Consider the following 19,659-nt stretch of genomic DNA (forward strand, 5'->3'; position numbering starts at 1 on the left):
AAGCTGTTAAAATTATGTGAAATTAGTCCCTCTCTAGAAGAAGGATTTTAAAAAAATCTGGAATTTTTCAATTTTTTATTGCATACTCTTACTGTATTTTCATTGATTTTAATTATATCCCTTATGGGATGTTTTGGGGGTCCTGTTAATTCATTGTAAAGGTTATATATCTTCTTCATTTGTTTGAAATTCACAAATATTTGACAGTATTAAATTTATATTCAACTGAGCTGATGATGTGTGTTTTCCAAAATATGTAAAGTAAAACACCTTCCACCTATCTGCAGTATTTACTAGTATACTGTAATTTGCCTGTTAACATTTGCAGGCTAACATGTTAAAAAAAAATACTGCAAAACATTCTGCTCCATAAAGAGCATACTGCATCATAAACCTGTTCTTATGTATGTTGTGTTGACAATTGAAGTTTGCTTGTAATTATAATTTGCTGACCATAGTCTACAAAATACATGTAGTACCTCTGTAAGAGTAACAAAGCTATGTTTAAAAATAGATAAAATTAATAATGTTAGCTTTGTATTTGTACTGTCTAGCACATAGTGTGTAGCTTCTTCAGGGCATTTTTTAGATATCAATAAACTAATGGTGCAAGATTTCGGTGAGAAATGGGAAGAAAGTAGGTCTTTTTGTTCAAATTAGGAAGTTTTGGAAACACAAATCTGTGGAACTCTCCGAAGTAGTGAATTACTCTGTGAGAAGCTAGATTTCAGAAATACTTTGGAGAAAGGCTTACTTTTTTGTACTTATTTACAAAGCTGTCTCTGGTGTTGAATGCAGATCATTTTATAAAGCATTAACTTTTTCCTTGTCAAGTTGGCATCCTCCAAAAGTCCATTCTTATTATAGTCCTGAATGGAGGAAGGGAAGAACGTTTCCCCTCTATTCTACCTCGTTACTCTTTTCTTGCATGATTTTCCCTCGGATGAGGTCAGAGAACTTGCTGCCTGGTAGCACCCATCTTCAAAGCCACTCCAGGCAAGATAAGCCTACTGTGTATCTTTATGATGGCCTTTTCAGAACCCATCTATAAGTGGATACAGTTGAATAAACTGAAGTATAATAACCTATACATTCAACATTTCTATAAAACTGAAATTGTACTGAGTAGGCCTGTGGGTGAGGATGTGCAGTAGAATCTAAACAGAGCTTTTGTTACTTGCCTGAGGGGAAAAAAGTCTAGCTAGCTTGACTTCTATTTCTCTTCCCAGTTGATGTCCTATAGGCTAGAGTCACAGCAAATAATGTTCTCTTTCTTTCATATCTTGCATCATGTACATAAGAAAACAAGTTTTACTGGATATCAATGCAATAATATGGTGTCAGCTATTTTGAATTTTGGAGTTGCTTGTGACAAATATATTAAAACACTTGCTGAGCATGAGTCATTACAGCATGAGCACTTGCTGTAATAACAACAAGAATGAGAAAAGGAAGGAAAGAATGATGATGCTGGTAACTTGATGCTAGTAACTGTTGTGGATCTGCCTGTACTTTATCTGGCAGTTTCATTTGTAGCTGTTTTCTGAACACATGTTGAGTGTGGGGTCATCGTAGTTAGGACTGACAGACAGCTATCATAGCTTAAGTTCCTTAATACTTATGCATGTACTTAAACTTGTAATTAATTCCACTGATTAAAGATTAATGCTAACATATGGATTTATGTATCATGGTAGGCTGGGATCTGTATTAGAACATGTAATAATTCTTTCCACTTCTTTAGCTGTGTTAGTAAGTATAAGATAGTACCAAGATTAATCTCTGCTTGAAAGAAAAACTCTGGAATAATTTTCATTGAATCTACACAGTCAAAATCCATTATATATACACACATATATATGTGTATGTGTGTGTATATATATATATATTTGTGTGTGTGTGTGTGTATAAATATGTATATGAAATATATATGTATGTGCAATAAGCTGAAATTCATGTATACATGTTGTCTTTCCTCCTCTAGATGATATCAGTAGAAAGAGTAATGGAATATACAGAACTTGAAAAAGAAGCTCCCTGGGAGACTGACAAGCGTCCACCACCTGAATGGCCAAGCCAAGGAATGATAGCATTTGAAAATGTTAACTTCACTTACAGTTTAGATGGACCTTTGGTTTTAAGACATCTGTCTGTTTTAATTAAACCAAAAGAAAAGGTACGTATATGTCTGTATTTGGCCATTCACAGTAATTAAGTAAAGATGATAAGTTGAAAAGAAGCTATGTGATAATAATGCATTATAAAAGATATGGATGTTAGGAAACAAGATAAACTTTATCTAAAAAGTAAATCTTAATAGACTATAACTTTCTTTAATAAATATAATTTATTTCCTGTGAATTTAGCAGAGATATATTTGAGAACATGACACTTGGAATTAAGACAAATTATCTATCTATTTCTTAAAACAAAGAGTTAAACATATTTGATAGCTTTTTGACAAAACTTGGGTTTCATCAGGAAGTGAGAGTTACTCAAAATACTACCTAAGCCCAAAATGTTTGTTGAAATCCAAAGCAAATGGAGCTGCATTAGGAAACTGGAGATTCAATAAATGAAACGCAAATAGAATGAAGGGTGTCAACACACAAGGTAAATAGAGACAATTAAAAATGAAGAATGTACAAGCTCTTTCACAGAGGGCAAAATGGAGGAGAAAAGAAATGCAGATCAGTTACATAACTTTAGAATTGGGGATTTTATTTCAGTTCCTTTCGGCTACCAATCCAATTAACTGTTGCCACTAATTAGCTTGGTGGCCAAAAGAAACACAGAAATAAAATCCTTCCTTCTCTGCAAATTCGACTCTTTCTCCCCAATTTTGACAGTATCCCAATTGAAAGAGTGCTGTGGGAAAGGTCTCCCCCACAGACAAAATTAAATTAGAGCCCTGCAGTGTTAATTCGTGCTTTGCTACATTTCAAATGCACGTGTATTTTTTTGATTAGAATATCTTCCCTAGCAGGCTTGTTCAGCTCTCTACAATCATTGCCCTGGCCCCATTTGTAACATGCTTTTCCATTCAGTCTCAACTCTGTTTCATTCCTCAAGTGGACCTTATTAATAGCATGCATGTTACAAGAATTCAGTCCACCTTTGCTGCATGGAGATGATCTCATGGAATTAGGTATGTGTAAGTTGAGAACAGGGTGTTTTAAGAAGAATAGCAAAAGGGATGTTTGTCTTCTCTTTACTTTTCTTCCTTATGGGCCAGCTCTTTAGCTGTTGTATGTCACTCGCATGTAATAGCGGACAAGAAGATTTACTTGTCTTAGTGAGAGATAGAAATAAAGTAATAAAGAAAAAGAAAACAAGAAATATTAACGTTTTATTTCTCAATAATTAGGGAGTGGATATTGGAGGTATTTACTTTTGCTGAGTGGTTGTGCGGTGGTTTTGTCATATTGAAATGAATTTATCCAGCTTGAAATTATTGCCAGTAATTTTATGTTTGTTTTCTGTCATGTTTTGCACAAAACTGCAGTGGACTGCCACTGTGTAAAATAAATTTCCGAAGCATCTGTGCCCCTTATAATGTTTTTAGTTATAGTGAAGCATCTCTTCAGGTTTCTGGCTACCCTAGGGGATTCTGCCCATAAGGCTATCAGTGAGAGCTTTTATGCATGTTCATAGCCCAGCTAGTATAGACTCCTTGTGGCTGCAGTTCCACTGTCAGATCAAATAAAGTTAAATTTCTGCCATGCTTGGAGCTTGTCTTGTAACTGCCCCAGCACCCAGTTTGGGAATCTCTAGATGTAGTCAGAATGGAGTGGATTAGTAGCAGATCACTTACTTTTGACTTCACTGTCAAAACAGGCTAGAAAGGACCTACTGTTCAAAACATCTTTGCTAGCGCAGCACAGTCTGCCTGAGACAGACTGGAGAGCGCTCACATACGGAGATCTGCAGCAGCTGACTGTTTATGCTCTTCAGCTAGCATAGCTGAAGCAGGAGAAACAGCTTTATTTATTTGTTTTTAAATGCCACTTTCTTTGTTTTAGCAGAGTGTTCAGTTGACTCTAATAAAACTTCTGAATGCTTATTGACTAATGTTTTGTTAAAAGGACCTTATTTTCCTCGTCCAGACATACCTAAATCTGAGGATATGGCTGCACGAAAAAGTTGGTATGAGGAGGCTTGAGTCTAGATTTATGGCATGGCAGCTGTTTGCGTAAATACTCTTACAAAGTAGCACGAAAGGGAGGTTGCCTGAGGGATAAAAAGGACATGAGTAGTTTCTGTGGAGTAGCTGATACGCTGTAAATATCATCCTCGTTTTTTGTGTGGCTCTACTTTGAAGTATGAGCGATGCTTGAGTAATGATGAGTCCAGTGTAGCAGGTGTATGCACATGGTTGGGCAACAAAATCCTGGACGTATGATTTTGGTGGCTGGGACTCCTTTTTGCAGACCAGCACTGTGTTTGCACTGGCTATGAACATGGGCCTCTGAAAAATACAATGTATAAAAGAAATGTGTATGCTGAGAGCTGTTTCAAATTCATGTCAATTTTCAGCAGCCTGTAGTCAATTGGACCAAAAATACAAATAGATTTTTCTAAATACTGAAGAGCATAATCCTTTCATTTGATGCCAAACTGAAAGTGGGATTTTGACAATACGCAGAGCAGCTGCATTTTTATTTTAAGTATCAATGTATTTTTTTATATTTTTCTTTATATTCTTAATACAATACTTTATATCACTGACATTTACAAAGAAACAATTGAACTTCTGTTTTTATGGCTCTGTGTGTGTGTTCTCCATTTAGCATTTTCTGAGCTGTAGTGTAACTGATCAGAACCATTTTTCTTTGTTTCATTGATGTAGTTCAGAATACTAGATATTTTCTCTTATTATTTGCTTAAATTATGCTATGTCTTTACTAATAAGTACTGTATAAATGTTAATTAATTTATATACAGTTGTGCAATAATGAATTGTTGGGTGAAGTTGTTGAATCAGAAAAGATAGAAGAAGAAAATACCTTTCAGATTATGCAGAGAAAGTTGCCCTTGCAGTGTGTGTGTGTGTGTGTGTATGTTTATTTTTTAGCTTCATACATTTGTGATTATATGTGGATGCTCCTGCTTTGTTTGTGAGCTTAGTGTCTGACTGTTAGAAAGTTTTTCTTTACTGTTCAGTGTAATATTTGCTATCCTTAATTTCATTCCAGCAGTTATTACTGCATACATCTGAGTCTCAGGCAGTGGGTAATTGCCCTCTGGTGTATGTACGTATATTCATAATGGTTTTCATGTTTCTTCCTCCTTCTGCACTCCCATCACTTCACAGAGCTATATTGTACATGTTTAATCATCATAAATCCTTCCTCATAAAATCAGTATCTCCAACCCTGTTAATTTTACGTCGCACTTCTCTGAACTTTCCAGTATGTTGATTTCTTTCTGGAAATGTAGTGATTTGAACTGAATGTGAGAAACAACAAATCCTGCCAGACCAGATCCGTGTGGGAGTTACAGCCATCACCTTCTATGATGTAGTTGATTACTGTACAGTGTTTTCTCTAAGAATATTTTAGTTGAAGATAGCTTTTTTTAAAAAAAAGTTAGCTATTCAAAGAGCATTTAATCACCACTAATTATATGTCTCCTCTCATTTATTAATGGGCCTACTTTCTCCCTGATGTTGGTTTCATATGAAATATTTGTAAGTCTTAATCCCTTGACATTAAAGTTAACAATCCCTTATTTTGCATCATCTCTACCTCTTTTTTCTGAATTTTATTCACTGTTTCTCCTGCTTGGAAAGGAATTGCAGCTTGCTCACATGGCCTTTTAGTTTTAGTACTTGTATCCACTCTGTTATTGCAGCTGTCTGAAACGTGAATACTGCTTACAATCCTACTACTAGTTTCAGCTTTATTTTGGCTTTAAAGTATTTTGGCTTTAAAGTTTCACTAATTCAAAGTACTTCCTCTTGACTGTACTAACTAAAATCAGTTGAAGTATTATTTAAATTGGAATACTACTTATATGTTGTTCTCAAAGTGCTTTATGAGAGTCTTGAAAGGTCGGTCTTTCTTTTTCTTTTTTTTTTGGGGGGGGGGGATTGAGAAATAGATGTATTTCTGAAATGATTTGCGTGACACCACCCTGCAAGCCAGATTTAGGATAGAAATTAGCTACCTTGAATAACACTACTTTATGCACTGAGCTGCTTTATCTTATCGACACAATACAGTAGGATATATTGAGGGAAAAGCTTGTTAGGAAAAGATTTCTTTCACCTTTGAATGATATGATCCAAGAAATTGTTGAGTATCCAAATGTCACCTAACTCCAAAATGATTTTGAGAGCAGTGGAGGGGAGATATTTCTTCCTATTGAAAAAAGTGTTTATAAAAAATGTTTTATACCTGTAATGGTGTAAAACTATTACTTAAAATATTAATCAATCCTGAGAAGTTCTTGGTTTAACTATACTTGGTTTGTTTTGTAGGTTGGAATTGTGGGAAGAACAGGAGCTGGAAAAAGCTCTCTGATAGCAGCCCTCTTTCGACTGGCTGAACCTGAAGGAAGGATTTGGATTGATAAGTACTTGACATCAGAGCTAGGACTCCATGACTTGCGAAAGAAAATTTCAATTATACCTCAGGTAAGAACTGACTTTGTCTGCCATATATGTTTTCACTATAGTGCCTCTGTATTAAAAATGTTTTGCCAGGATGTATTTGCCTTTGCACTCCTTATGCAATAGACTTAGAAACTTGAACAAGACCCTGTTCTTACTTGAATAAGGTCTCAATTATTTTAAGATGAAGAGAATCAGCTTAGGGGACCTGGCCAGTTTTCTTTTCAGTTTTGCACCTATCTACTACTTTGGAATAAGTTCAAGCAGATATTAGGAATATCCTGTCCTCCTCCAGCCTGGAAAACAGCAGAGAGATCTGACAGGAATACAGCAAGCTTCAGCAATTCCCAGAGGTCTATTGATCCTTTGACAGCCATTACTGCACAATGTGTTGCCCAGAGCTTTGTTAGAAAGGGACTTTGAGGAGTCATTCTGTAGTCACCCTTTTACAGACTGACTGAGGCTACATGCAGAAAGAGCAAATGTCCCAGGTAGAAATGAGCCGTCAGCCTTCCCATTATTTGGAGGTGGGTGAAGAGAAGAGCAGAGATGAGAAAGATGGGTCATAAATTAAAATTTAGTGAGCTTCAGAAGCCCAGAAATAGAAGAAGAAATTACAGTGTTGTGAGTGACCTAACCTCTCTGATGTTAGAGCAGAAGAAAGGATGTTCCAAGAAGTCCAGGAGGCCATAGGTCTATCTTAACTTTCAAATGGGACATTGAATCAAAAAAGGGATATACATGCATACGTATCTGTATAACCTCAGAACTTCCTGGAGGCAGAACCTGTGCAGATTACCAATTTTTATGAGAGTTCTGACCTATCCTGTGATCTTTTATCCTCTACTGGAAGGGGTGGAAGTGAAGGGAGGGAGAAAAGCTCTAACAACTAGAAATAAGAAGTTGTGGTTTTGGCAAATAATTCCTCTTGGTTGTTCTAGCAGATAGACAATACAGTAGGCTGGCAACCAGAAAAAATTTCTTGCTATGTTAGCATTAATTCTCAGATGTCTGTATTCTATCACAGAAAATGTGTTTAGAGTCCTTCGACCATTTGAATGTTTTGCCAGTCTGTTGGCGGGATGGAACTCAGCATTTTTATGTTATATTACTTTCTTTAAATTGGAATCTGATAAAAACAGTAATGGACAGTGCATCTTTTAAACCTCTCTTGATTACCTGCATTTTTTCCCCTCATCCAAAGAATAAGAATCAAAGAGGAAGAAAGTAGGTGTGCTATTACCACCCTCCCACCCCCAGCCCAGTTGGGTTGTAGCCTAATGCAGGCTTTTGTTTCAGCACACTGAAGGATTCATTAATGCACTGTGGCACTACTCACTGAAGTTAGTGACCCTTTTGTATCTAAAGAGGACTTTACATGGACTTAAATTCTATTTCTTGTATTTATGTGCAATCTTTTTCTCCTGAAAATAGATGACCAGCAGTTCATTCAAGGTCTACAGCTTTCTCAAGTCTTTGTCTATATCTATTGCGGATGATTTCTATGTTTGGGAGCATTCAGCAAAATTGAATAAAAATACAGTCCTGAGACAGAAAAACTGCTGGTCAAATACAGATTCTACATCTTTAGCAATGCAGATGCTCAAAATTCACTGCATTTAGTTACACATGTTTTTACTTGTCCATTGTTTTTTTCACATGATCATGAAACTGTTTTAATCTACCTGAGTTCTGTGACTTTTATCAAGTTTTATGTTATGGGTTTTCATCATGATCCCTGAGGGTTTTAAGTGTCTGAGGGCTAACTGGTAGAATTTCTTTTCCACATAAAGGAAGACTTGTTTTCCCTAACAATATGCAGAACTTTGCAGTGCTGCTAGTGAGAAGGGCTTAGTATAAGGATTATAATATAGTATAGGTTTTGTCTTTGCATTATGTTACTAATATTATTATCAGTAGTAGTCATAACATTAGGCAGTTATTTTGCAGCAAAAATCTTCGTAATTATTTGAGAAGCTAAGAAAACAGAGAGAGAGAGAGAGATGCATATGAAAATTATAACATAAAGCATGCTAAACCGAGCCATTCCTAGAGAGTAATGAGGCAAGACTGAAGTTTTCTTATATGTAAGTTTAAATACCTACCCAGAGAAATAAAAATGTGCTTAGAGTTCTAATTACTTGCTTAGATGGAGCTGTGTGAAGGTTATGTTTGTAAATCTTTTCTATGCAAATGTTGTCTGCCTCCCTGATGGCAAGCATTTTTACAACAATTATTTACAGGTTTTTCTTATTACTTTCCTCTCATAAACCAGACTATTTTAAATAATAATCTGTGTCAGAAATGATAATTAAAAATTATTCTTATCTACTGTTGCAGTACACGTCTGTTGTTAGGACTTTTATAATAGTTATGAACATTTTATAAATTCAGCTTCTTATTTTAAAGAAGCTATAAAAAAAGATTGAAGTGAAATATAAACCTAACAATACCTTCAAAACACACCAAATGGTATATTAAATTATGTATTGTTAAACAAATTATTTCCAGATGTTTTTGAAGAAATGTTTTTTCACCTGTTAATGTTCTTCTAAATCCTTTTGTTAATTCAACAGGTTTTCGGTGATTTTTTTAATGCAACAGATATTTTCAAATAAGTGGTGTGTTGCATTACGAAATGCATGCATTCTTTTACATTGATTATGCCATGTTCTGTCTCTGTTAATCGCTTTAGATTTAGAATCCTTAGAAATGAAGACACAATAAAAGAGGTTTAGATCTAAATTCTGTTCTGATTTGGTGCAGCCTTCTGGAGCTGGACATCAGTAGGATTAGATGGGGCATAAGTCAAAACAGAGGTTAACCTTAGAGTAAGCTGAAGTTACTGAATGTAGATTTACACTTTATTTTTTGAGGGTAGAGGGGGGAAGAAAATACTTATGTAAGATTTCTCCAATTCAGAGGAGATGCTGACAACATGATGAGTAGACTCCATTTCTGATCAGCAGTGTTACAGCTTTTGACTTACTGTTGTCTTTGTGTGTAGTATTGGGAGGAATTTAGCCCTCAGGTTGTACCAGTACATGACTCTCAAACCTAGCAGCTCACATGACAGAGCAAGGTCTATTGCTTAGGGAATCATGAATCAAAAGTTGTGATCCTCATTCTCAAATATTACATGTTTCAGTGTGAATTGATTTGGACCAGTCTGGTTAATGAATTTTTATTGGCCTGAACTAGAACTGAAGTGGAACAGCTGCTTCAACCATGGTTAAACCTGTATTGGTACCTGAATGGGTGAAGGTACTGGTTTGAGTCCCTGGTTTATTGTGAGTTGTATCTTTGCCCAGCAGTGCTCTAGTTTTCAGTGAGATAGATTTGATGCTTCGGCAGTATAGATGAACATGAATGTTTACAGATTTGAACATCACATTGGAATGGTGAAAACTGTTTCTTTTAGACTTTGTGGTGGTAAAATTGAAGAGCTTTTATGATATGAAATGGAGAAAAGAAAAAAAAAAAAAACCCAAGCAAACAAAACAAGCAAAATCAAAAAAGCATTGTGAGCTCTTTGATTCCACTCCATTTTATGTAGTTCAAGCATAAACTTTTCAGAACTGCCCAAATGTAGTTCAGGAGTGTAAACCCATTGACAGTGATTGTTGCTGATGTTCGTTAACAATGCCAGCAGAACAGCAGTAATTTCGTGTAAAGATGTATATATAGCTTGTGATATCAAAACAGTGGCATGTAAGTGCTGACCTGAGTTGACAGAAGTGTGTACAGCAGTTTTGCCAAAAGACCTGACCTATTTGTTGAAGTATCTCTGTATAGGTTTGTCTAGTGCTAACTTTGTCTTTCACATTTCACAAAAGATAAGTTGTTGTAGGATATTTCTGTGCCTTTGCTGGTATAGATTCGTTCTGATTATTATTAAATTACCTATTGTGGTATAAAACCTGTGTATGTAATAATAATCTTAGTTTTTCTGGACTTTAGGAACCTGTTTTATTCACTGGAACTATGAGGAAAAATTTAGATCCTTTCAGTGAATACACCGATGAAGAGCTGTGGAATGTCTTGGAAGAGGTGACTTAATCTAATAACATACATCTGATATTTACATGCCAAATAACGTTATAGTACTTGTGTACATTAGGCTTTAGATGTTTCAGATTTGATAAGGGCACAGCTGTTGATGAAATAACATAAACTGTTGTGTGTGTGTGAGAGAGAGAGAGAATGTGAGTGTAGATGTGTTTATAAATGTCTTTTATGAAAAAATTATCCTTTAAGATGATGATTTGGTTATATTTTGATTCATATCTTAATTTTAATGAACATTAATAAAATCTTAACAGTATGCTTTAATGTTGCTAGAATTCTAATAACAGACATTGTGTAATCCAACTTGGCACTTACTCATTTTGTGTCAGAATATAAAAGATAAAGCTTGCTTACTTATTGTTATATCATCAGACAAACAATAGCTGATTTAAAAGGGAGTTACTCATCCTACAGTATGTTGACATGTCAACAGGTACAATTGAAGGAGGTTGTGGAAGATCTGCCTAATAAAATGGAGACACAACTGGCAGAATCTGGGTCTAATTTTAGTGTTGGTCAGAGGCAGCTGGTGTGTCTTGCCAGAGCAGTTCTAAAAAAAAATCGGATACTTATCATTGATGAAGCAACAGCAAATGTGGACCCAAGGTAAAAACAAAATCTATCATGTTGAGATGAGCTGTATTTTTTTTTTAGTGTGATCATCTGTAATGTGGAGATGAACTTAATACTTTGTTGTAGTTTGTGTCACTGTTTTGTGTTTTCCATGATAGCATCATTATTGTCTGTTCAAAATGGGGAAGCTGAGCTTTGGATACAAAGTAGATGATATAAACTGAGAATGTACTCAAAATATCCCTCATTTCATTGCTTTCCATAGAATAGGAAAATTAATATTCAAAGTAATTTGTCCTGCAGCCATAGACAAGAACTTCTTTGGAAATGCATATCAGTAACATCAGCATAGCCATGAAACTTAAGTGAGTTCTGTTGATTTCATGAAGAAATGTCTCTGCAAAAAATAAAACATAGCAAATTTGTTAATTAAAAAAAAATAGGTGAAAAAAATGGTTATAAACAAAAAAGATACTCTTCGTTTTGAGATGCTATCCTTTCAGATTACATTGGTACCAGTATAACAAGTTACAGATGAAACAGGATAAAGAAAGGTAAAATATCCTAAACGCCACAGGAATTACAAACAGATTTGGAGATTTTTAAAGCTAGAAGAAGGACCTATTTATCATTTAATATTATGTCTTGTGTAACTCAGACCAGCAGAACTTTCCTGGATTCATTGTTGTTTGAACCAAAATGTATTTCTAAAAGAACACTAAACTTCAATAGAAAAAATTTGCAATGACATCCCTTGTTGAATTGTTCTGATAGCTAAGTACCCCCACTGTTAATTTTTGAAATGTTTAAAATACTGATGGAAATATTTTGGAGACATAAATTCAAACATAAGTTTGAATACTGCAAACTTACTGCATCAATTAGTCTGAGCTGAATATATAGTTCCAGCAAACTATGCCTTGAGGGAGAACTCAAAGTCCAAAGAGGACAATAACACAGCAAGTCCCTCAAACAGATTCATTAAGGATTTTGTATGTCTTGTGGGCGTGACTCATTTTTGTAACATCTTCTTGGTAGAGAAGTGGTGCCACTAGAGTAGCTTTGCAGTTCAGCTGACAGTGTATTTCTGAAACCATTAGAGAAGTGCATTCGCTCCCCAGAGTTTTTGGTTTTGTTTTTTACTATTAGTTTATTTTTGGCTGAACACTGATAGATTAACTGTGATTAATGATTAATCCTAGCTGTGGAAATTTAATACCATCTTACTCATCTTCCCCATTTTGGCATCTTGTGTGTGTGTTTGTAACTTGTACTATCCATTTAATTGATCTTGATAAATGTGTGCTGCAATATATATTATAATAAGGTAAATGTGTCAATGCTAGGCATAACAGTACAAATAATAACTTGAAACTTCTTTGAATTTGGCTTGCATTACAATCATTATTACTTTTCCCTTAATGTGTTGCTGTAACTAGAGCAGAGTATTTTCAGCTGTGCAATCTGATAGGATGCTCATAAAGAAATGCTCATGCATATTGCTTAACTGAGCAGTTAAGGAGGTGCTTTTGGCATGTGAAAAATACCTCCTCATTTTCTGATGCACAGCCCCCCCTTCCTGGCTCCCTTGTCTCTAACCTGACAGCAAGCACATATCATATCAAGCACTTGGGATAAGAAACCATGGCGAGCTGCCGCTGGCTTTGGAGATGCTATTTATTTTTTTTCTTTCTTTCCCCCCTTCCCCCACCCTTTCTTTTCCCCCCAAGCCAGCTTGATCTCTTTGCCTCAACCACTGCTGCAGCCATATCCCTTCTCCAGTTCAGCCTGGAAGCAAATGCAAGAAGGCAGGGTTTGGAGGTGGGAGGAATTTGGAGTGCTGCTTTCTCCCTCCTTCTTACATCTTCCAGTTCCCAGGTGTCCCCTTACCTCCCTTGCTCCTTATAGCTGCTGGCTGCTCTGCACCCTGAAGGGGTGTTATGGTTGTCAGAAAGGAGGGGTTGCAATAAAGAAGGTTTGCCTAAGTCAGACTATTTACCTGTTTCACATGGTGATTGACAGATGTTTAATGTGATTTTATCTTCTTAGTCCTGCAGCTGGAATTCTTATCCCTACAAATGAAATAACTTTTTAACAGTTAAACAGTTCTGGAAAGCTGTGTCAAATCCAAAGCAGAAGTCACTTGAATGATACATTAAAACAAAATCCCTAGTAACAGAGCTTTTTTTTTTAATGCTAAGCATTTATCTTACTAAGGTATTTATGCACTGAGTACGGTAGTATGTTTTAACTGGTATTTGTACTGCTTGCAGAGGACAAAAACTTTTGAGATTGATCTACTGCCACTTTTTAAAATTGGTTGTTCATGGAGTTAAACACGGCCATTGAACATAGTTCAGTACATTAGCCAGTTTAACCTTGTAAGGTTTAACCTTTCTTTACATCTAAGTGCTATCTGTAACTGTCTCTCTTTTGAAGAAATTATCAGCATGTGTTGCCTTCCCCATGGCCTTTCGGGAATTGTAAAGTGTGAGATATGCTTCAAGAACAATCCCAAAAGGACTTTAAATTGAAGATAATGACTTACCCAGTGTTTCTGTTTCAGCAGCCTGGTTGCTTCTCATATAGATTGTACTTATTCTTGCTCTTTAGATAGTTTTCTTTTTACACACTCAACTGAGTCAGAAAGATGTATCAAATCTTGTGTTGCTTTGAAGTTTGCTGTTAAGATTCCCAACCCACAGTTACAATGAGACAGCTATACTACCATTTTGTGCTTTCTTATCTTCCTCTTCTTTGAGGAGGATGGTTGTTCTCATTTTCATATAATCAGATTAGAGTTGAGCTTCTGTCATCCAGCAGCCTTGATTTGGTGTTTAGGTTGCATCTTTGGTTTCTAATGTGCCTTAAAGATGATGGGGCTTGATCCACTGAAGTGGATGCTGGAATTGATTGGCACTTGCCTGGCCACTGGCGTAAGTGTATAGGCACCACAAAGGGCCCATTTATGCCCTGAAACAAACAACAGAAATGCTACTTCCTTTGGCACTTTGGAAGGTAGGCATATTTAATTGGTGTGTGATACAGTCTCTGCATTCTGTCAGCACTTAATTCTGTGCTTAGTCTATTTGATGTTCTTGTCCCTCCTACCTTCTTCCCAAGATTGTCTTGCTAGGTTGCTGGTGGTGTTTCTGCCTATCTTCCCGAAAAGCTATGCTTCGAGATCTCCTGTGAACCTTAAAGAGCACCTGATCAGTTGAGATCAGCAGACAAGTCTGCATGAGATTTCATGCTGTGGTATTTGAAGATGGAGGTATTAGATCTTTTTCTGATTACTTTGTAGTCTCATTTTAGAACCTTTGTTGCACCTACAATACAGCCAGCACTTCCTTATTAGAGCTTAGTTTATACTCAAGAAATACCTGTTTAAGATGATAATTAGTAATATCTATCTAATAATGAGAAATGGTTTCTATCCTAAATGCAGGAAGAAGTGGTGCTACAAAGAATGCATGTAATAAATAAAAGGTATAGTAAATGAATGCAGAGGACAAGGGTGTTCAGCCATTATCCATTCTACTGAGATAATAATAGGCATAACCTGAGAGTTGCAAATTGTTTCAAGTTCATTTAAAAGTTGTTTTCAAAATTTCTGAACGAGCTGCAATTCTCTGTGCTCCCTCACTCCTCGGGAAACCTCACCCTGAGCTTGACTATAAGGAAAGAAAAAGGCTTTCTTTACATTCTTCTAGGTAGTGTTATTAAGACTTCTGTTTTGCTGTTCGATGTAGACTCTCTCTAAACTGTTGCAGAGAAGAATGCACCCTGCTGTCTATATAAGCCTCTTCCCTACTGAGTGTTATCATGTGTGGCCCTGATTGTCTCTGTTGGAAGAAAGAATAGTCAGGTCATTGAGGCGTTGCTGAGACGATGACAAAAGTATATGTGCCTTAATAATGGGGTGAATATCTTGATATTACTGTGATCTGAGACGTGCATATGCTAGTGGGGCTTTAAGGGTGAATAAATTCCTTTTCTTAAGGAACCTGTTATCTACTGGGCTAAAGAGCCTGGCTCTGTCATGACTTCTGCTCCAGCCCCTTTCTCTAATTGCCTAGTTCAAAAGGAGGAGTTGAGGGATACCAGCCTCCCACCATGTTCTTTAGCTTCTTTTAGGAAATAGGAGCAAAAGGCCCAAGCTCTCTCTAACTGAGTCCCAGGACCTTGTTATATTTTTTCAATGAATGCTTTTACTGGTAAGCTATTAGCAAAAGATGGTCAGGAAAAGAGTATGTTAGGCTGCAAAGCTCTCTCGTGGTTCAGGCTACAACCAGAATTTAGACAAAGGCTGAATTTTTCCTTGCCAATTCCAGAATCATGACGGAGTTTAAATGTTTCTATCCCTAGATGAGGATGATGGCAAGCCTGTATGGAAGTTCTGTTTAGTTGCTTAGAAAATTTCATGGCCTAAAATTGAGATGTGAATTTGTATTTAGGTGATACATATCAGCAGGCGATAATCTGAGACTTAGATTCAGTCTGCCTGAATAAGGATTTGTGTTTAGCCTAAGAGTTTAGGCTATACCCACCTTCTCTGTAATGATTTGTCCTGTCATCAGTAGTGATATCTTCTGTAGAGAGCTATTCCTCTGTTGTGCTGAATGTTTGACCTTACTTTGCCACAGAAATTATGTTCAGTCTTTCAGAGTATTCTGCTATGGAAAATCATTCTGTTACTCCATTCGTCTAAGTCATCCTGTTATTACAAAGTTAATTTTGTTGCCTTTTTATTGCTAGTGCATCCTAACTTGATGCCATCAGAGCAATTCTTTCCATTTAATTTTTGATGTGATACCAAATGTTTATGCAAGTCCAGACAGATTCATTCTAGAGTACTTCTTTTACCTAAAAACCAGTAATTTGTCAAAGGAAGATACTTGTTAATGTAGCATGAATCTTTGTTATGTTTTATTTATTATTAAATCTATTTTTAACAACTGGAAGAAAAACTAAGGCTTTACCTGTGACTGATACAGCTGCCTGAACATACCAATTTATATAAATGCATATTCTTTGTCTTCTTTTAACTCTAGGTACAGCATTTGTTGTTCTGCAGTCATTCTGTAAAAGTGCAATTTCCTGTTTTAACACAAATCCAGGAAATGAGACCCATGCTTTCAAGTGCAGAATTCTAGGTTGGCACTTCTTTGATCCCACTAACCCTGTTGTATCTTGAACTCTCTGCTCTTCCTTCTATCTCGGATGAGCATTTTAATTCTCACACTGCTTTTTTTCTCTCCATTGTCGCTGTTAATCATATTTTTGAAAGCTAATACACAATATACACATGTTCACATAGCTTGGCCTCATGTCCAGGTTAGGATGCAAAGTTTCTGTGCGATGTGAAATGCTAGGTGCCTCTAGAGGGCATTCATCACCTGATGCCAGCCATGCCTTTCCCCTTTTCATTGACTATAGAGAGGGATGTATAGACTCCCAAATTTGTGCCTTGCTGCAGTTCTTCAGGTTGGATGGTGTTAATACTTCTCTACAGTTTCTTGAATAATTTCCAGTTTTATCAGTACAGCAACTCTTTTGCTTTAATGCTCATTTATACAACTAGAGAGCATTTTAACCTCTTGTTTTTTCAATATAAGTTTATTTTCTTTTCAGGGTTGTTCTCACCTTAATGTGTTGTACTTTTCACTTTAAAACTACTTCAATTCAGTATCTCTGCTCTAGCTTGGTTTTTATTTCTTTTAAGTCTTCTATTTCCTCCTATTATCTTTTCTTTGGTGGCTATTCACACAGGAGGTTGAGACTCTTAACTGAAAGCTTTTATCCCTTTCCTTGGGATGTGAGTTCCAGTTAAAAGTTTTGATTTAAGGATACACCAAGTTTTCTTTTTCTGTATTCAAGTTCCCAAGCTACTCAAGTTCAGACTGATATATTTACCAGCTAGTTTACTTTATCTCTTTACACAGTTGCAGCCAAGAACCTTAGTTGTAGACTCTCTTCTGTTCATTCCTCGGTCTGTTTATGATGAAGAGTATTTGCTTTCACCAAATTGTTTTGGCTGCTTACACAGACTAAGGCTTGAAATACCAGTGACTTTTTTGGTGAAGAAATCTGTAGGAATATCTGAATCTAACTACTTATAGGAATGTTTTTCCTTCTGTAATCAAAGCCTGGAAAGTCAGTCTGCAAAAGTGACCTACTACTCTGCTTCCAAGGAAGAATTCTTTTCTCTTCAATCTTTAGAGGACAGCTTTTGGAGTATGTTTCATATGTGTTCAAGTCATCTAATGTAGTGAGAGGAAGAAGCACTATAATGACTTCATGAGTGTGTATTTCCTGCTGGACAGTCATGTTTGATGAAGTCATAGAACCTGCTTAGGTTCTACATTCAGTTTTCTATGCAAACATCTCTTTTTGTCTGAACTGCTCTTGCTGTATTTCAGAACAGATGAGTTCATTCAAAAGACGATCCGAGAAAAGTTTGCTCAGTGCACAGTGCTGACCATCGCACACCGCCTGAACACCGTTATTGACAGTGACAAGATTATGGTAAGACAGTCAACTGCTTAAATTCTTTTTATTCCCTGAATAAGATTAATTTTATTGACTTTTTCTTCTCAATTTTGATCCGGAAATGGGCAGAAATTTAGCTGTCCTTTAGACTTATCATAGTTAACATGCAGGGATTGGCAACTCATAAATCTGTAGAAGTAATGACCTGAAAAGACTTCCTGCATTGTTCTGCCCTGTCATTTCCAGCCTGCAAGGTATAAACCCATTAGGGAGGTGAGGTACAGCAGCAGACCCGAGCAAATAAGCTTTGCCAATGCTAGGAGCTTGAGGAGACACACCTGGGTGGCTCTGGACAGTCAGCTGGATTCAGTCAGGTTTATTAATTCAGTCTCTGTGGCCTGAAGGAGGCAGTGACAATAGTTAGTGGTGAAGGAAGTGGTAGAGGTTCAGGAGCATGATACATGGTGGTAAGGAGACAGCAGCTACCCTTGGGCAGGGGTGATGGTAGGAGAAGTGAAACTAGACTGGTTGGGTAATGAACATGACCAGCTTTCTAAAGCAAGGTTCAGGCAAAAAAGGTGAAGCACTGCCTCTGTCATCTTTGTTCCCTATAGAGCAGAGATGTTCTCTGTCTCTGAAATACCCTCCCTGCCCTCCTGCTGGCCCCGTGATGTATTGCACATGCACAGAAAATGAGAAATTCTTGCTGATTATTTTCATAGAGGAGATGGTCTTCCCTAGGCTCTCAGGAAATATGGCTGATTTGTGTCCTTGAAATGATATGTAGCCCATAGTTTTGCAATTTTCTGCAATAGGAAATGAGCTCTTTGCAAACAATTTCTTCACTGCCAGTTAGCAAAGTAACTGACGTAGTGGGTAAATTGTATTCGTAAGTGGAACTCAAACTTAACTAGACTTCAAGCAGAAATTACCCTTCCCCTCTCAGCGATGACCTTAAAAAAAAAAAAAAAAAGGCAAAACCCCCCAAAACTCTTTATTGAGCTTTTGTGTGTGTGTGTGTGTGTGTGTGTGTGTGTGAAAATGAAGCACATTCTGGTACTTTTTACTGGGTGCTCCCAAGCATTTTAATATAAGTGGTTAAGAGTTACAAAGTTGCCCGAAGTATGCACACATGGAAAAAACGAAAATCATGAAAAATCAGAAAAATAATTTTTTTAAAAATGAATGAAATCTACTGAGATGAATGATGTTCTGAGGCACAGAATAGAGTAAATTGTGAAGTGAGTGATTATAATTTACTTGCAAGGAGAGAAACTAGCCAAACTGTCATAATCAGTCATGTAATTGCAAGCATTTAAGGTGTAATAAATAAATATTTTCTTCCCTGGTGAATACCTCCCCACAAATCTGATGGATATGTTGGTGTTTTCCACAACTAAAATGAACAAAAGACCCGTGAGGAAACAACTGTGACCTAATTAATAGCTGTGTGTGTTTGTTAGCTGTCCAAAGGTGTTTCTGTGGGTTTTGATTCATTAACTACCATTAACATGTTATGCACAGAATGCTCTTTCTATGAAGATGTTTTCTTAGTTGATCTTTAATATCATACAGTTGTAATGAAAAGTAAATGTTTCTGTTTACTTTTTTGCTAAAAAAGCATTTGAGCAAAGCATGGAACTTAGAAATCATCTTTCTCTCCAAACTGCTTGGTGTCTTTTTACCAATGGTATAGCTATTCTGTTGCATTTTTAGAATCAGTATACTATTTTTAACTTTATGTTGCTTCAGCTTATGCCCTACTAAGAGTTCTGCTTTCCTAAAAGGCCATTTATTTTCATGTGTTGTCTAGTGCAGTCTTTTTGGAATGATTTAATGACCTCTTTAGAATATGTTGCTTCATTTTTGATCTTAAGACTTCTGTAATTTTGGGGGACAAGGGAGGGCAAGAA

The 19,659-nt window shown here is 36.4% G+C and overlaps 1 protein-coding gene across 1 annotated transcript in view; it reads left to right on the plus strand.

Moving 5' to 3' along the window:
* ABCC4 (ATP binding cassette subfamily C member 4 (PEL blood group)) overlaps positions 1–19,659 on the plus strand; it is a 153,854-nt gene that overhangs the window by 112,462 nt on the left and 21,733 nt on the right. The window contains exons 25-29 of the mRNA XM_062575852.1: positions 1,985–2,176; positions 6,482–6,637; positions 10,574–10,663; positions 11,115–11,287; positions 17,677–17,782. Of these exons, the coding sequence (XP_062431836.1) occupies positions 1,985–2,176; positions 6,482–6,637; positions 10,574–10,663; positions 11,115–11,287; positions 17,677–17,782 (717 nt within the window). The remainder of the gene's footprint in view (positions 1–1,984; positions 2,177–6,481; positions 6,638–10,573; positions 10,664–11,114; positions 11,288–17,676; positions 17,783–19,659) is intronic.

Source organism: Rhea pennata, chromosome 1 (genome assembly GCF_028389875.1).
Source record: "Rhea pennata isolate bPtePen1 chromosome 1, bPtePen1.pri, whole genome shotgun sequence".
NCBI classification, from domain to species: domain Eukaryota; kingdom Metazoa; phylum Chordata; class Aves; order Rheiformes; family Rheidae; genus Rhea; species Rhea pennata.